This window comes from Galeopterus variegatus, unplaced genomic scaffold (assembly GCF_000696425.1).
Source record: "Galeopterus variegatus unplaced genomic scaffold, G_variegatus-3.0.2 Scaffold6450, whole genome shotgun sequence".
Lineage (NCBI taxonomy): Eukaryota > Metazoa > Chordata > Mammalia > Dermoptera > Cynocephalidae > Galeopterus > Galeopterus variegatus.
The window spans coordinates 24,625-37,899 of NW_007732561.1; the positions used below are offsets into that span (position 1 = coordinate 24,625).

Here is a 13,275-nt window from a genome sequence, read left to right on the forward strand (position 1 = left end):
ATGACAGCCAGGACATGAGTGTGGAGGGAGGTGCTTTGCATGCATTCCGTTCTTGGAGTTAGAGGCTTGCTCAGCTGCCAACTACAAATAGCCCCATGCTGGAAAATGATGCTAATTCATATGCCATTAGGAAAAAAGGGGGGGGGAAGTCCCTGTCCAAAATGAAATCGCCATGTAGAGACCTGAGGTCCCACCCTGACAGCCAACGTGGAGCAGGGCCCACTAATGCAGACTTAATTCATTTTGTTTGGCAGAGAAAGCAAGCTCACCATGCTGCTGCGGGAGTCCCTGGGGAACATGAACTGTCGCACCACCATGATCGCTCACATCTCGGCCGCGCCCGGGAACTACGTGGAAACCCTGTCCACCATCCAGATCGCCTCGAGAGTCCTGAGGATGAAGAAAAAGAAAACTAAGGTAAGGAGCTCACAGGGGGTGCACCGGAGGAAAAAGGAACGTTTGGAGCCCTGCCCTGGAACTGAGTCAGAAAGCATCACATCGGGGACGTGTGGATGCAGGGAAACCTTCAGGCTGAAACAGAACAAGGTCACAGCTGGGGCTGTCCCCGGTCATCCAGCCCGGACCCCTGACAGGGAGTTCTTGGTCCACTCTGCATTGCTACTTGGAGATGAGACATTCCTGGTCCTTCTCTTGCCTGCTTCTGTCCTATGTAGATGAAGACTGTGTCATTCGATGGGTTGACTCCAAAGAGTCTGCCGGAAATCACTAGGCTCGTTTTCTCAGGCAGAGGCAAAGCCAAGGCAGGGATCTTACGACAAGCATGTTTGCAAAAACCATCATGATTGTGGTCACTCAGATGCAGGGTCAGCTGGTGATGGGTGGTCCTTTTTTCTTCGCCTTTTTATACCTTTTTTAAAAAAAAATAGGGCTTCCCCACAAGTGTTCCTGGCACAAGGTGCCAAGCCAGTGACCCCTCAACCCTTAGGAGGTCAGGCAGGACCTGGACTGGTCACCTCCCAGTGTCTATACAGGGATTGTCCTTTCCATACGCAGTCATGATGGGGAACGCTGGGGTGCACGGCAAGGCCTGTGTGCAGGAAGGCCAGGCAGGGCGGTCATCGTGTAGGGTCAGTGGCGTCCGCCACATGCCGCACAGTGCTGGGCTCTGGGCTCCCAGGAGGGCTGTCTTGGGGGAGCCAGCATGTAACTGTTCTGTCATTCACAGTACACGTCCAGCTCATCTGGGGGAGAAAGCTCCTGTGAGGAAGGCAGGATGCGCAGGCCCACTCAGCTGAGACCCTTCCACGCCAGGGCCCCGGTGGACCCTGACTTCCCCATCGCGCACCTGTCCAGCGATCCCGACTACTCCTCCAGCAGCGAGCAGTCCTGTGACACCGTCATCTACATCGGGCCTAATGGCACGGCCCTCTCTGACAAGGAGCTCACCGACAACGAGGGCCCCCCCGACTTCGTCCCGATTGTGCCAGCCCTGCAGAAGACCAGGGGTGACAGCCGGCCTGCAGAGGCAGGGGAGGCTGCAGCCAGCGCCTCTGAAAGGGACTGCTTGAAGTGCAACACGTTTGCCGAGTTGCAAGAGAGACTGGATTGCATCGACGGCAGTGAAGAGCCCAGTAAGTTTCCTTTTGAAGAGCTGCCTGTCCAGTTTGGGGCACAGCCGGTGAGCCCATGCCCCTCATTGAGCCTGGTGGCTGGGGTGGACCCGCTCTCTGAGTCTGATAAAGAAGAGAATGGGTCAGATGGCCAGCTGAGTGACCGAGAAGGCACGGACCCCCCGGCCTCCAAGACGCAGAGGAGCCACTCACCCATGCCAGCCATGGAGCTTGACAGCAGCCCCACCCCTGCCTCGCCCAGGAGCATCCAGGGTAGCAGCAGCCAGCCCAGCACGTCCCAGCTCATGCAGAGCCCGAGCCTGCAAAGCAGCAGGGAGAGCCTGAACTCCTGCAGCTTTGTGGAAGGCAAACCCCGGCCCATGGGCTCCCCGCGGCTGGGCATCGCCAGCCTGTCCAAGACCTCCGAGTACAAACCACCCAGCTCTCCTTCCCAGAGATGCAAAGTCTACACCCAGAAGGGAGTCCTGCCGTCTCCTGCCCCTCTGCCTCCTTTGAGCAAGGATTCGGGCCTGGTATCTAGCGAGTCCTTGCTGCAGGCCGAGGTGCGTACCCCCCCGGTTGGCATGAGCCCCCAGGTTTTGAAGAAATCCATGTCTGCTGGAAGTGAGGGGTTCCCAGAAACAGCCGTCGAGGAGGAGCATCAGGCAGCCGTTCCTCCCGATGGCAAGAAAGAGATCCTGAGCACCACGATGGTGACCGTGCAGCAGCCGCTGGAGCTGAACGGCGAGGACGAGCTGGTGTTCACGCTGGTGGAGGAACTGACCATCAGCGGCGTCCTGGGCAGCGGCCGCCCCACCAGCATCATCAGTTTCAACAGCGACTGCTCCGTGCAGGCCTTGGCCTCGGGCTCCCGGCCCGTGAGCATTATCAGCAGCGTCAGCGAGGACCTGGAGGGCTACTCCAGCGTGGCCCCGGTGTCCGAGGTCAGCATCACGCAGTTCCTGCCCCTGCCCAAGCTGAGCCTGGACGAGCAGGCCCGGGAGGCGGGCAGCAGACGCTCTTCCATCAGCTCCTGGCTGAGCGAGATGAGCACGAGCAGCGACGGGGAACAGTCGTGCCACAGTTTCATCGCCCAGACGTGCTTCGGGCACGGGGAGGCGATGGCGGACCCTCCGGCCTCGGAGTGTGTCGGTGGCATCCCGAACACCGCTGTGGTTTGCAGAGAGAAGCCCACAGCGGGCCCCGACAACCTGTTCATCTTGTCTGAAGTTGGGGACGACTCTTTCAACAAAGCCACCCCCATCAAAGGCTGCAAAATATCCACGCTGGGCAAGGCCATGGTCACCATCTCCAACACAGCAAATCTGAGCGGCTGCGAAGGGTATATCCCCATGAAGACCAACATCACGGTTTACCCCTGCATCGCCATGAGCCCCCAGAATGTCCAAGAGCCAGAGGCGTCCGCTGTCACCCCCAGAGCGGCCCCCAAGGCAGCCCAGTCCCAGGACAGTAAGGAGACGGGTGCCAAGAAAGAGATGAAGTTTGAGGACCCCTGGCTAAAACGAGAAGAGGAGGTCAAAAAAGAGAACGCTTATCCCAATGACGAAGGGATTAGGTATGAGACGGCGACAGGTCCCACCAAGCCTGAGGCCAGACCGGAGCTGGAGCAAGACAGGAAAACCAGCCCGGGTGACAGGCTCAGCAGCAGCAGCGGGGAGGTGTCTGCCTCCCCCGTGAGTGACACCTTCAGGCGGGTTGTGGATGGGTGTGAGATGGCCCTGCCCAGCTTGGCGACCCAGAGCCCCGTGCACACCCACAGAAGCCTGAAGTCAAGCAGCCTCCCTCGGGCCTTCCAGAAAGCCAGCAGGCAGGAGGAGCTAGACGGCCTCTTCTACCACTGCGCTGCAGAGACCAACGGGGTTGGCACAGCCACGGGCACCCAGCCCTCCAAGGCGACCCTGGAGAGGAAAGTGGCTTCCCCCAAGCACTGTGTCCTGGCTCGGCCCAAAGGGACTCCCCCTCTGCCCCCTGTCCGGAAGTCCAGCTTGGACCAGAAGAACCGCGCCAGCCCCCAGCACGGAGGCAGCACCAGCAGCTCCTTGAACCCACCAGCCCCTTTCTCGGCCACCTTCCCAGATGAGCCTGGTGGCAGGGTGAAGGACACCGGCAGCAGCAGCAAGCTCTTCAGCGCCAAGCTGGAGCAGCTGGCCAGCAGGACCAACTCCCTGGGCAGGGCCACCGTCAGCCACTACGAATGCCTGTCGCTGGAGAGGGCAGAGAGCCTGTCCTGCGTGAGCTCCCGGCTACACGCCGGCAAGGACAGCACCATGCCCCGTGCCGGGAGGAGCCCGGGTCGCAGCGCAGGGGCCCCGCCCCCCCACGGTGGCCCCACGGCGTCCGCGGGGGCCTCGCCCAAGGCCACCCAGTCCAAGATCTCGGCAGTGAGCAAGCTCCTCCTGGCCAGTCCCAAGGCGCGCAGCCTGTCGGCCGCCACCACCAAGACCCTCAGCTTCTCCACCAAGTCCCTGCCGCAGTCGGTGGGCCAGAGCTGCCACCTGCCCCCGAGCGGGAAGCACATGACCTGGTCGACGCAGTCGCTCAGCAGGAGCCGAGGTTCGGGCCTGGCTTCCAAGCTGCCCCTGCGAGCCGTGAACGGGCGCATCTCGGAGCTTCTGCAGGGGAGCGCGGGTGGCCGGGGAGGGCCACCGCCGTCGCCCTACAGCAAGGTGACGCCGCCGCGGAAGCCGCACCGCTGCAGCAGTGGGCACGCCAGCGACAACAGCAGCGTGCTGAGCGGGGAGCTGCCCCCGGCCATGGGCAAGACAGCGCTTTTCTACCACAGCGGGGGCAGCAGCGGCTACGAGAGCATGATTCGCGACAGCGAAGCCACCGGCAGCGCGTCCTCCACCCAGGACTCCACGAGCGATAACAGCAGCTCGGTCGGCGGCCGGGGTCGCAGCCTCAAAGCCCCCAAGAAGCGGTCCAATTCAGGTAGGCGCCTGGCACGGGCGCGGGGAGGGCACGGGGACGCGCTGCACCTGCCCCGCTGCTCCCAGCTCTGCACAGTGGGGAGGGGGCTCAAGGCCGTGCCTGGCACAGGGACACGGGGATGCGCTGCACCTGTCCCACTGCTCCTGGTTCTGCACAGTGGGGAGGCAGCTCGAGGCTATGCCTGGCACAGGGACACGCTGCACCTGCCCCGCTGCTCCCGGTTCTGCACAGTGGGGAGGGGGCTCGAGGCTATGCCTGGCACAGGGACACGCTGCACCTGCCCCGCTGCTCCCAGTTCTGCACAGCGGGGAGGGGGCTCAAGGCCGTGCCTGGCACAGGGACACGCTGCACCTGCCCCGCTGCTCCCAGCTCTGCACAGCGGGGAGGGGGCTCAAGGCCGTGCCTGGCACAGGGACACGCTGCACCTGCCCCGCTGCTCCCAGTTCTGCACAGCGGGGAGGCGGCTCGAGGCCATGCCTGGCACAGGCACAGGGAGGGCACGGGGATGCACTGCACCTGCCCCTGCCCCACTGCTGCGCTGGTATACATAGGGGGAGGGGGCTTCAGGCCCACGGTGGGATCAATGCCTGGTCTTCCTTCCCCACAACCTGCCACCCCGCAGGCCTCAGCTGGGGACGGAAACAGGGCCTGGTTGTTGTGTTCACTGTTACCTGTGGGGCTGGGAACTCCCGTGGGTCATGAGCCAGGAGAGGCCAGAGCCTGCGCACCAGGAAGCCGGCCATACCCACTGGCTGTGGGCAAAACTGGCCCCTTACTCCATCCGGTCCCCTCACACGTGGGTTTATCTGCTCAAGGACCAAGAACACCACTTACGGGGTAGAGCCTTCTCAGGGATCAGGTCAGGGATGCTACCACATGATCTAGTGGCTGCAGAAGCCAATATGGGGGGCTGGTGGCCTCCAAGATCCTGGCGACTTCTCTCAAGGACACGGAATGAAGTACAGCTTGTCTCATGGAAAGTTTGATGGGACAGGTCCTCCCTCTACCCCCACCCCAAACACATCTCGTGGTTGGTCACTGTGCACACCTGCCAGGGGCCTGCGATGCCCCACACATACGCACGCACGTGCCCAGCACAGGACACACCCGCCACGGTGCCTGGGATGCGGGCTTGTGCAGGAAGTCGGTGCCATCTCCAAGAATCTGCTGTCAAAAGGCATGCACCCCAGAAAAACTAACGTGCAAAGCCTACTGACTTCTTAATTGAAGTTTGGGGTGACATGTGACAGTAACGATGGGCAAGGAGTAGAGGACCAGGGCAGGGCAGGGCTAGTGGCCCTGGTCACCATGGGATAGGTGACGTGAAAAGAAAGAGACAGAGAGACGAAGACAAAGGTACTAAGGGCAACTTGAGCTGTTTGAGAACGTTCCCTGGAATCATCTCTACTCTCAAATGGCTTCCAAAGAAACTGCCCCTTTTCATGCAAATCTGTGGCCCGGGGTCCTCTGCCATCCACCGCCCTGCTGTGGAGTGGTGGCCTCCCTGGGAGCTCCAGAAACCACTGCCCTGCAGAGTATCGGTGCCACCAGCAGATTGGGAATTAAACATGCAGCGAGACCCAGAAGTGGGGTCTCCCCTTTCCCACTGCTCCAGCAGCTGCCCCACAGGCTCTTTATCTCAGTCGTGGTGCTGCTTTTTCCTGTCCTCCCACCACAGGGGAGAAGCAGCTCTGGAATGTTCCAACCCAAATGTAAGGAATGTGGTCAGTGCACATCATACACCATTTGTCTTCCTTGAATCAAAGACATCAGTCTTAGGGGACCATGCAGCCAAGCAGCGTTATGTCCCCAGATGTGATGCAGGCACCTGCATCCACCCACCCTGTCGTAGATCGTGGAGCTGCGCTACGCAGGTGTCACTCTCTAAGCATGTTCCGAGATCCCCCTGGCTGTCAGTACCTCGATGTCTCTGCTTCCCAGGGGTCTGTGTTTCAGTCCCTGATACACTTGACTGGGCCCCACCTCACCTCTCAGTCTCAGCAACACCCCTTGGAGCATAAGACAAATCAAAACTGAAAAGCCATTCAGTGCAACACAACAGCAGCTGTGTCCCATTGCCAGGGCCAAGGGCATTGAAATGTATTGATATTAGTTACCAAAAATAACAAGAAAGTTCGTCTAAGCCAGAGTCATTGCAGGAAAAACAAAATCTGCTGGCCTTACCCAGTACCTGGGTGACAAAACCTTGTTATTACATCTACCCAGCCTTGGTCTTCAAAGTGGGACATTTGCTGCGTGGTCACGTGTTTTAGTGTGACAGAGTGCATTTGCGTATTCTGACTTAGTGGCTTGGGTTTTCCAACCTATTTAGTTGTTTTAATATCTTTTATTCTTTTTTCAAGAATTTTTTTTTTTTTTTTTTTTGGTTTGGCTGTTCCACTGGAGTAAAGAGGAAGAAACATTGTAGTAAAAAAAAAAATGTAGGGCCAGCCCGGTGGCGCACTGCTACAGTGCGCCGCTTGGGAAGCGCGGTGGCGCTCCCGCCAAGGGTTCGGATCCCACATACAGACCGGTTCCCGCTCACTGGCTGAGCGAGGCGCGGGAGCAACACCGAGGGTTGTGATCCCGTTGCCGGTCCCGGTCCGGTACGGGCGCGACACTGAGGGTTGCGATCCGTTGCCGGACACGGAAAAAAAGACAAAAAAAAAGATGTACAAGAAGTCTCTGGAGAGCAGGCAGCATGTCCTCACCCTGGGCTGAGTCCTTTTATAACCACTGGGGCTGAGGGTTTCTTGTTGGGGAAGGCTGTGGGAGGAAAACAGGGTAAATAAAAAACACCCAGGTGGGTGCTGGGGGTGGGATTTCCTACAGAACACCAAGTACACCTTTGTGACCAGCTCCAGGGTGGATGGGGCAGTGGAGATTCGCTCGTTTCAGGTTAGGTGACCTTGTCTCACTTATTTGTGATGATTATTAAGAGAAATGCTGGCTGTCAGACATGATCAGCATAAATCAAAAGCAGCTTTGTTAGGAGAAGCCATTAAGCTCCTCCAAGGCAATTCCTTGCTAGATGGCTGGAGTTCACAATGGCGACAGGTGTTTGGAACTGCAGAGGAGACAGGCGTTGTCTTTTATCTGGGATGGCTTTCGAATTTGGAAGATTTTAATGCTTTGGTCATTTCCTTAGTAGAAATGAACTAGAATTACATCAGTGGGGAGAAAACCTTGAGTTGCTGATTTCTCTGTGGTGCGGGTCACAGTAGAAACAGGCATCGCTGGGGGGAGAGTGTGTGGAATTGGCCATAGCAGGTGTGGTGAGAAGAAACTAGAATGCAGGAGACTGACATGCTTTCCATAAGACCACCCATAGCCAGGGGCGTTATTTCCAGCTGTCACACATTGCTCCAGCGTCTTCTGTGCTCTTAGAGCTTGTGGTATGGACGTGCAGGTGTTGTGGAAGCATGGGACAGAAAACATGAACCGAGGCACCTGCCAAGTGCGGACACACCTAGACCACGGTGGGATCCTGGGGCTTGAGCAGGTCCTGAAGAACGCTGCTGCTTGGACAGGCAGGGGGGGTGCAGGCCGTTGTCTGCTGGGTGGCAAGAGCCGAGCCTGTGGGCAGCATTTCTAGAAGGGGGTGCTGCTGCCCGGCCCAAGGAGAGTCTAGAAAATGCAAGCCCTGGCTATATGGAAGGTATAATAACAGTACACATTATTCTACATCCTCCACGTGGTTCTACAGAACTTGCCAGAACAATAGACAATATATTACTGTCCATGGGAGTGGGGTGGGGGCGTCACTATAGGTTCTTGATCAAGAAAGAGATAAGGTGTGAAAAACTTGAGGTTCCATTTATTGAAGGATTTTCATTGATCCATCCACAGTTCCCAGCCAGCCCCACTGTGGTCAGTGGCGTGAGACTGTTTACAGCCCATCGCCATGAACTGCAGGGATGACAGCCACCCCAGGTGGGAGCAAGTGTCTGTCCCGGCCAGCGTGCTATGAGGACTTAAGTGCAGGTGATGCTGGGCTTGCCCCAGCCGAGCCCCCAACGCCAACATGACCACACTCCTCTGGTGTCACAGACGCATCACATGAACTCTCCCCGACACTCTTTCCCTCCAGCCCCTTACATTTCACCCTGAACCTGGTTGGCCTGGATGGGGAAATCTGACAGTCAGATGAGCACCTGGGTCTGAAGGAAGTTCATTCCCACTGCAGGGAGGCCCGGGTCTGGGTGACCCAGCAGCCAGAAAGCCCAGGAGAGAGGAAGGGTCTGTCCGAAGAGAAGCCACCCCTGGGAAGTGTGTTGGTTGTGGGATCCACCCAGCACTGAGCTGGTGTGGGTGACCCCTGGCTGCCACTGACTGATTGGTCCGTGGGTTGGCTGGCAGCACGGTCCTAAAAAGGAGCTCATATTTCTTTCCTGTGTGTTACTTGTATCTTGTCCTATTGTGATAAGTGCTTTAAACGTTGCATCTAGTTGACTCTTTCCTTCATCCTGCTAAGCGCTAACCACCAGGCATCCCCTTCTCTTGGTGCTGAGCAAACATCACTCATGTCTTGTGGGAGTGATTTCCTCCTGGAATGGGTGGAGCTCCAGGGATCCCGGGTCTAGTTCATAGCACACTACACAGGTTTTGTTTTAACGAATTCGAGAAACACAGTGGTCACTGGCTAAATGAAAACCAGAGGAAGGCAGATGACTTGCTGGCAGGGTGAGGATGTCCAGAGTGTTTCCAAGAAAAAGACTCGACCTAGAGACAGACAAGACAGGGTTCAGAATGAGAGAACCTTTTCGAGTGTATAGTTGAGGGAAAAGAAAAGTAATTGACTCCCTTAGACAGCAAGGGAGCTCCCTAGAGTACATCCCTGGGGGGAGCACTGGGGTGACACTGGGGCCCCAGGTGCAGGGCTGAGGGTGACAGGGAGTGGCAAAGAAGCCCAGGCTGTGCCTAGAGGAGCTGTGGCCCTGCAGCATCTGTCCCTTTCTCATCTCCAGCTTGGGGATATTTGACTCTTCCATGGAAGCATCACAACAGGCAGTACAGCCAATGCATGGTCATTCATGGGGGAGACCCTGGAGCAGGCTGCTCGTAGGTCAGTGAAATCCCACATGTGACTTCACAGTCTCTCTCTCACCCTCTGCTCTCTGATGTCCAAGGTTCTCCTCCACATTAGTGCTTTGTGCTTTTTGGTTCACTGTCTTCCTAGTGCCCACACTTTGAGTCAGATGCAGGCAGTGGGTAATGGTGGGGAGCTAATGCCAGGGGTTCCTCAGGAGCAGGAGTTTGGGGAGCGCAGAGGCACATTTCCCAGGAATGTCGTGAGGCCTCAGCACTCAGATCACCCACGTTTCCTGACATTCAACCTAAGCAGCAGCCTCTACCTGGACTTGATGTTAAAACCAGGAGGCTCAATACCAGACTTCCCACCTGGGCTGTCAGCGGGTGGCCGAGCCTGGGGAGGGGCCGCCACCTAATTAGAAGTTTCATTCAAGTACCAGTGTTGACTTTCTCGGGTCACATCTGGGCCATTTCCTACAGCAGAACTGCGTTGGCAGTTTTCAGCCTACGTGGTTTTTTATACTCTGAACCTCTTGTGTGTTTGGGCTTTAGGCCAGGCAGATGAGCAGGGAGTGGTCAAGAAGAGGGGATCCTGCCCCCTGGCCTCAGGAGGAGGCTGGTTCCAGGTGTGTGACCCCAGATCAGACAGGCAGCATCCTGCAGGCACCACACGATTCCTGCCATGGTTTCCTCCCAGCTGACAATGCCCTGACCTTACCGCCAACCCAGGAGGAGGTGGGTGCTGGCAGAAACTGGACGCAGCAGAAAGCTGGAAGCATCTGCTTGAGAGGTCAAGAGGGTGGAGCATACAGAAAATCCAGGGAACCTTCTTTATGTGGGGACCCAGACCAAGGCACCATGGTCAGTCTTCTTCCAGGGATGGCGTGGCAGGTCAGTTCCATTGCTTCCTGTGCCCTTTTAAACAAAGTGAGGGCACCATCTCTACCTCTGAAACTTCCTTCAGGTCCTTAAACGCCGTCTCCTGTAGCCTGAGCACACTGCCCCTGCCCCATCCTCAGTTTCCCCATCATTCCCTAAGGGAGGCTCACAGTGTATCTCTGGAGGGTGACAGAAGGGGCAGGCTCCTCAGCTGAAGGTACAGGAACAGGATAGCAGTTCATTCGTGGAATTGATAAATTGGTTACTAAATTCAAAACTTCATGAAAATCTACCATACCTACTCATTAATATGCAGGAGAAGCTATTCCTGACCCCAAACCACAACTAACTCGACCTGAGTCGCTCACGTCCCACCTTGGGAGGGGCTGATGTGGTTGCTGACAGCACACAAAGAAAGCCATGGGAGTTAGATCCCCTTCAGGACATTTCTACTTCACTGTTGTAGCCCAGTGACGTGTCTCACTCCATTCAGGCTTGTTTACTTCTCCCTCTGCCCATCAGGGTGATCTCTGCTCCCATTTCATATGACGCCCTGGCATGGGTATTGGCAGGAGATAAAGGGTGGCCCATGTTCCAGATGTTTTCCCACCTGATCACATCCCATCTGTGGTAGCCCCCAGTGGTCCCTTCTGGTCGTGTGGCTCCTCCCACACTGGACAGGGCTGGTCTCTGTCCAGTAGGATGAGGCAGATGCGATGGTGTCTCACTTTCAAGATATAGACAACACTGTAGCTTCCAACGGGGGTGCCCTCTCTCAGGTCACTCACTCTGACGCAAGCCAGCTGCCATGTCATAAAGAGCCCTGTGGCAAGGCCCACGTGGCAGTGAACTGAAGCCTCCTGCCGACAGTCACATGAGTGAGCTTAGAAGTGGGTGCCCAGCCCCAGTCGAGCCTTCAGATGGTGCAGCCCCAGCTGCCAGCTTGACTGCAACTTACAAGAGACCAACTGTGAGCCAGAACCAGCCCCATCCCGGCCATGCTGACATGCTTCCAGGGTCCTGACCACAGGAATGTGTGACATACTAAATGCTTGCTGTTTTAGCTGCTAGGTTTGCAGATACTTTGTTACAAACAGTAGATAACTGATACACCATCCTGTCCCTCATGCAAACAGCTGCTTAGCAGAGTCAGCCCAGAAACACCGAACAGGGCTGAGGGCACCCAGCCCTGGCTCAAGCACTGAGAGAACCCCCCCCCCTTTCTATTACTAACTTCAGTGTTAGTGTCCTCAGGTCAGGGTGGGTGAGGAGGATGGCCGGTCACCCTCTCTGGGATCTGGGTACACCTTCCTCAAACCCTTTCCTCTGGGTTTGGGAAAGGTCTACAGGAGCTACTTGAGGAGCATTTGCAGCCTGGAAAGAATGTGAGCTGTCTGGATGGCACGATCCACTCAGACACCCGCTGTTGCCCTCACCCCCTCGGTCCCATGGACCTGAACGTCCCACCTCCTGGGTGCGCATCCTGCCTCAGTTTCCCTAGGTGTTTCACATTTCACTGAGGCTGGAGCGGGCACACACAAAGGCAGAGTGGTTTACTCAGAGCCAACTAGCTTGATCAGACTGATTTTAAAAAAGAAAAAACCTTTATCTGGCTTATTCCCCTTGTACATTTTCAAGATGTAGACACCTTGGAGTCTTAAACTTAGACACCGAGGAGACAGATGTTTGCTTGGCTCCAGTGGTTGATGTTTCCTAAATCGGTGCCTGCACTGTGTCGAAAACTAAATACAGGAGTGTGTGACCGCAGGATGAAGTTCTGGGCTCTAGAAAGTGGGAGTTGAAACCAAAGGAGCTTAGAGTGCAGAGTCTGCTTTGTAGAGGAAACTAACCCTGTGCTGTTCCCTGTCCCCTGGAGGAAAGACCACTTATGCTCTGCACAGCCCACAGCTTGCACAGCCCACGGCTGCCACAGCCACGGCCACGGAAACTGCAGGGGTGGGGTAGGGGGCTGCTCACATTCCTAACCCCCTGGAGTAGTTAGTGAGAAGGCAGCCCTCTGTCTTGACCCCCTTATTCTGCATTGAAGAGTTGTGGTTCTCTCTCTCTCTCTCTCTGAGGTCCTGGTGCTTTAATGGAAGCTTTCCTTAGCAGTCTGTGGAGGTTGGGAAAAGGACACCTTCTTTCTTTCTAGAAGGGTCATCAGGCTACAGGCTTATCACGAGGGGGTGCAGGCTCTCTCACTTCTCACCCAAAGAGACTTGGCTGGGGCTCTTTATCCATTCTCTATAAGAGCAGAATCAGAGAAAGCCCAAACTCTAAGTGCAGCTCGTGAAGGCTGCAGGCAAACTCCACCCTCTTTAGCCAAACTCAGGAGGGAACCATATAGCAATTCAGAGTTAAGTTAGCTCCGGCTGCCTTCAGCCTCGGGATAGACCTGCTGGGATGACATCGCTTTCCCAGCCAGGCTCCGTATCAGACATGGGTGAAAATACCAGGCCCTGTGCTCAGAAGCCAGGCCACGGCCTCACCTGCTCGTGCCACAGGTCATAACAAAGGGGTGCTCAGCTCCATGGATAGTCGTGGCCCTGTCGATCCTGCACCGATTGCTTGTTGCAATGGTCTTCAGAGACCCGCCTCTGAGGGCACAAAGCAGCATGTCATCTGTCATTCCCAGCTTGCTTCCTGTGTCTTTGTCATCTCCCCCAGACTGAGTGCTTTGAGACAGGCAGTCCAAGGATATATTCATGTTCACTGCGCACCTACTATGTGCCAGGTTCTGTGGTATTTAACCATAACACATCCCTCGGGGAAATCATGTATTATCTGATTTAAAAAAATTTTTTTTCGGTGGAAATTGTGGGCCATAGATTTTTTTTTTTTT

General features: G+C 56.4%; 1 protein-coding gene across 1 annotated transcript in view; it reads left to right on the plus strand.

Moving 5' to 3' along the window:
- The first annotated feature begins 258 nt into the window (after window positions 1-258).
- Window positions 259-13,275, plus strand: part of KIF26B (kinesin family member 26B) — a 19,800-nt gene continuing 6,783 nt past the window's right edge. The window contains exons 1-2 of the mRNA XM_008590916.1: window positions 259-417; window positions 1,187-4,523. Coding sequence (XP_008589138.1) covers window positions 271-417; window positions 1,187-4,523 — 3,484 coding nt within the window. The 5' untranslated portion in view covers window positions 259-270. The remainder of the gene's footprint in view (window positions 418-1,186; window positions 4,524-13,275) is intronic.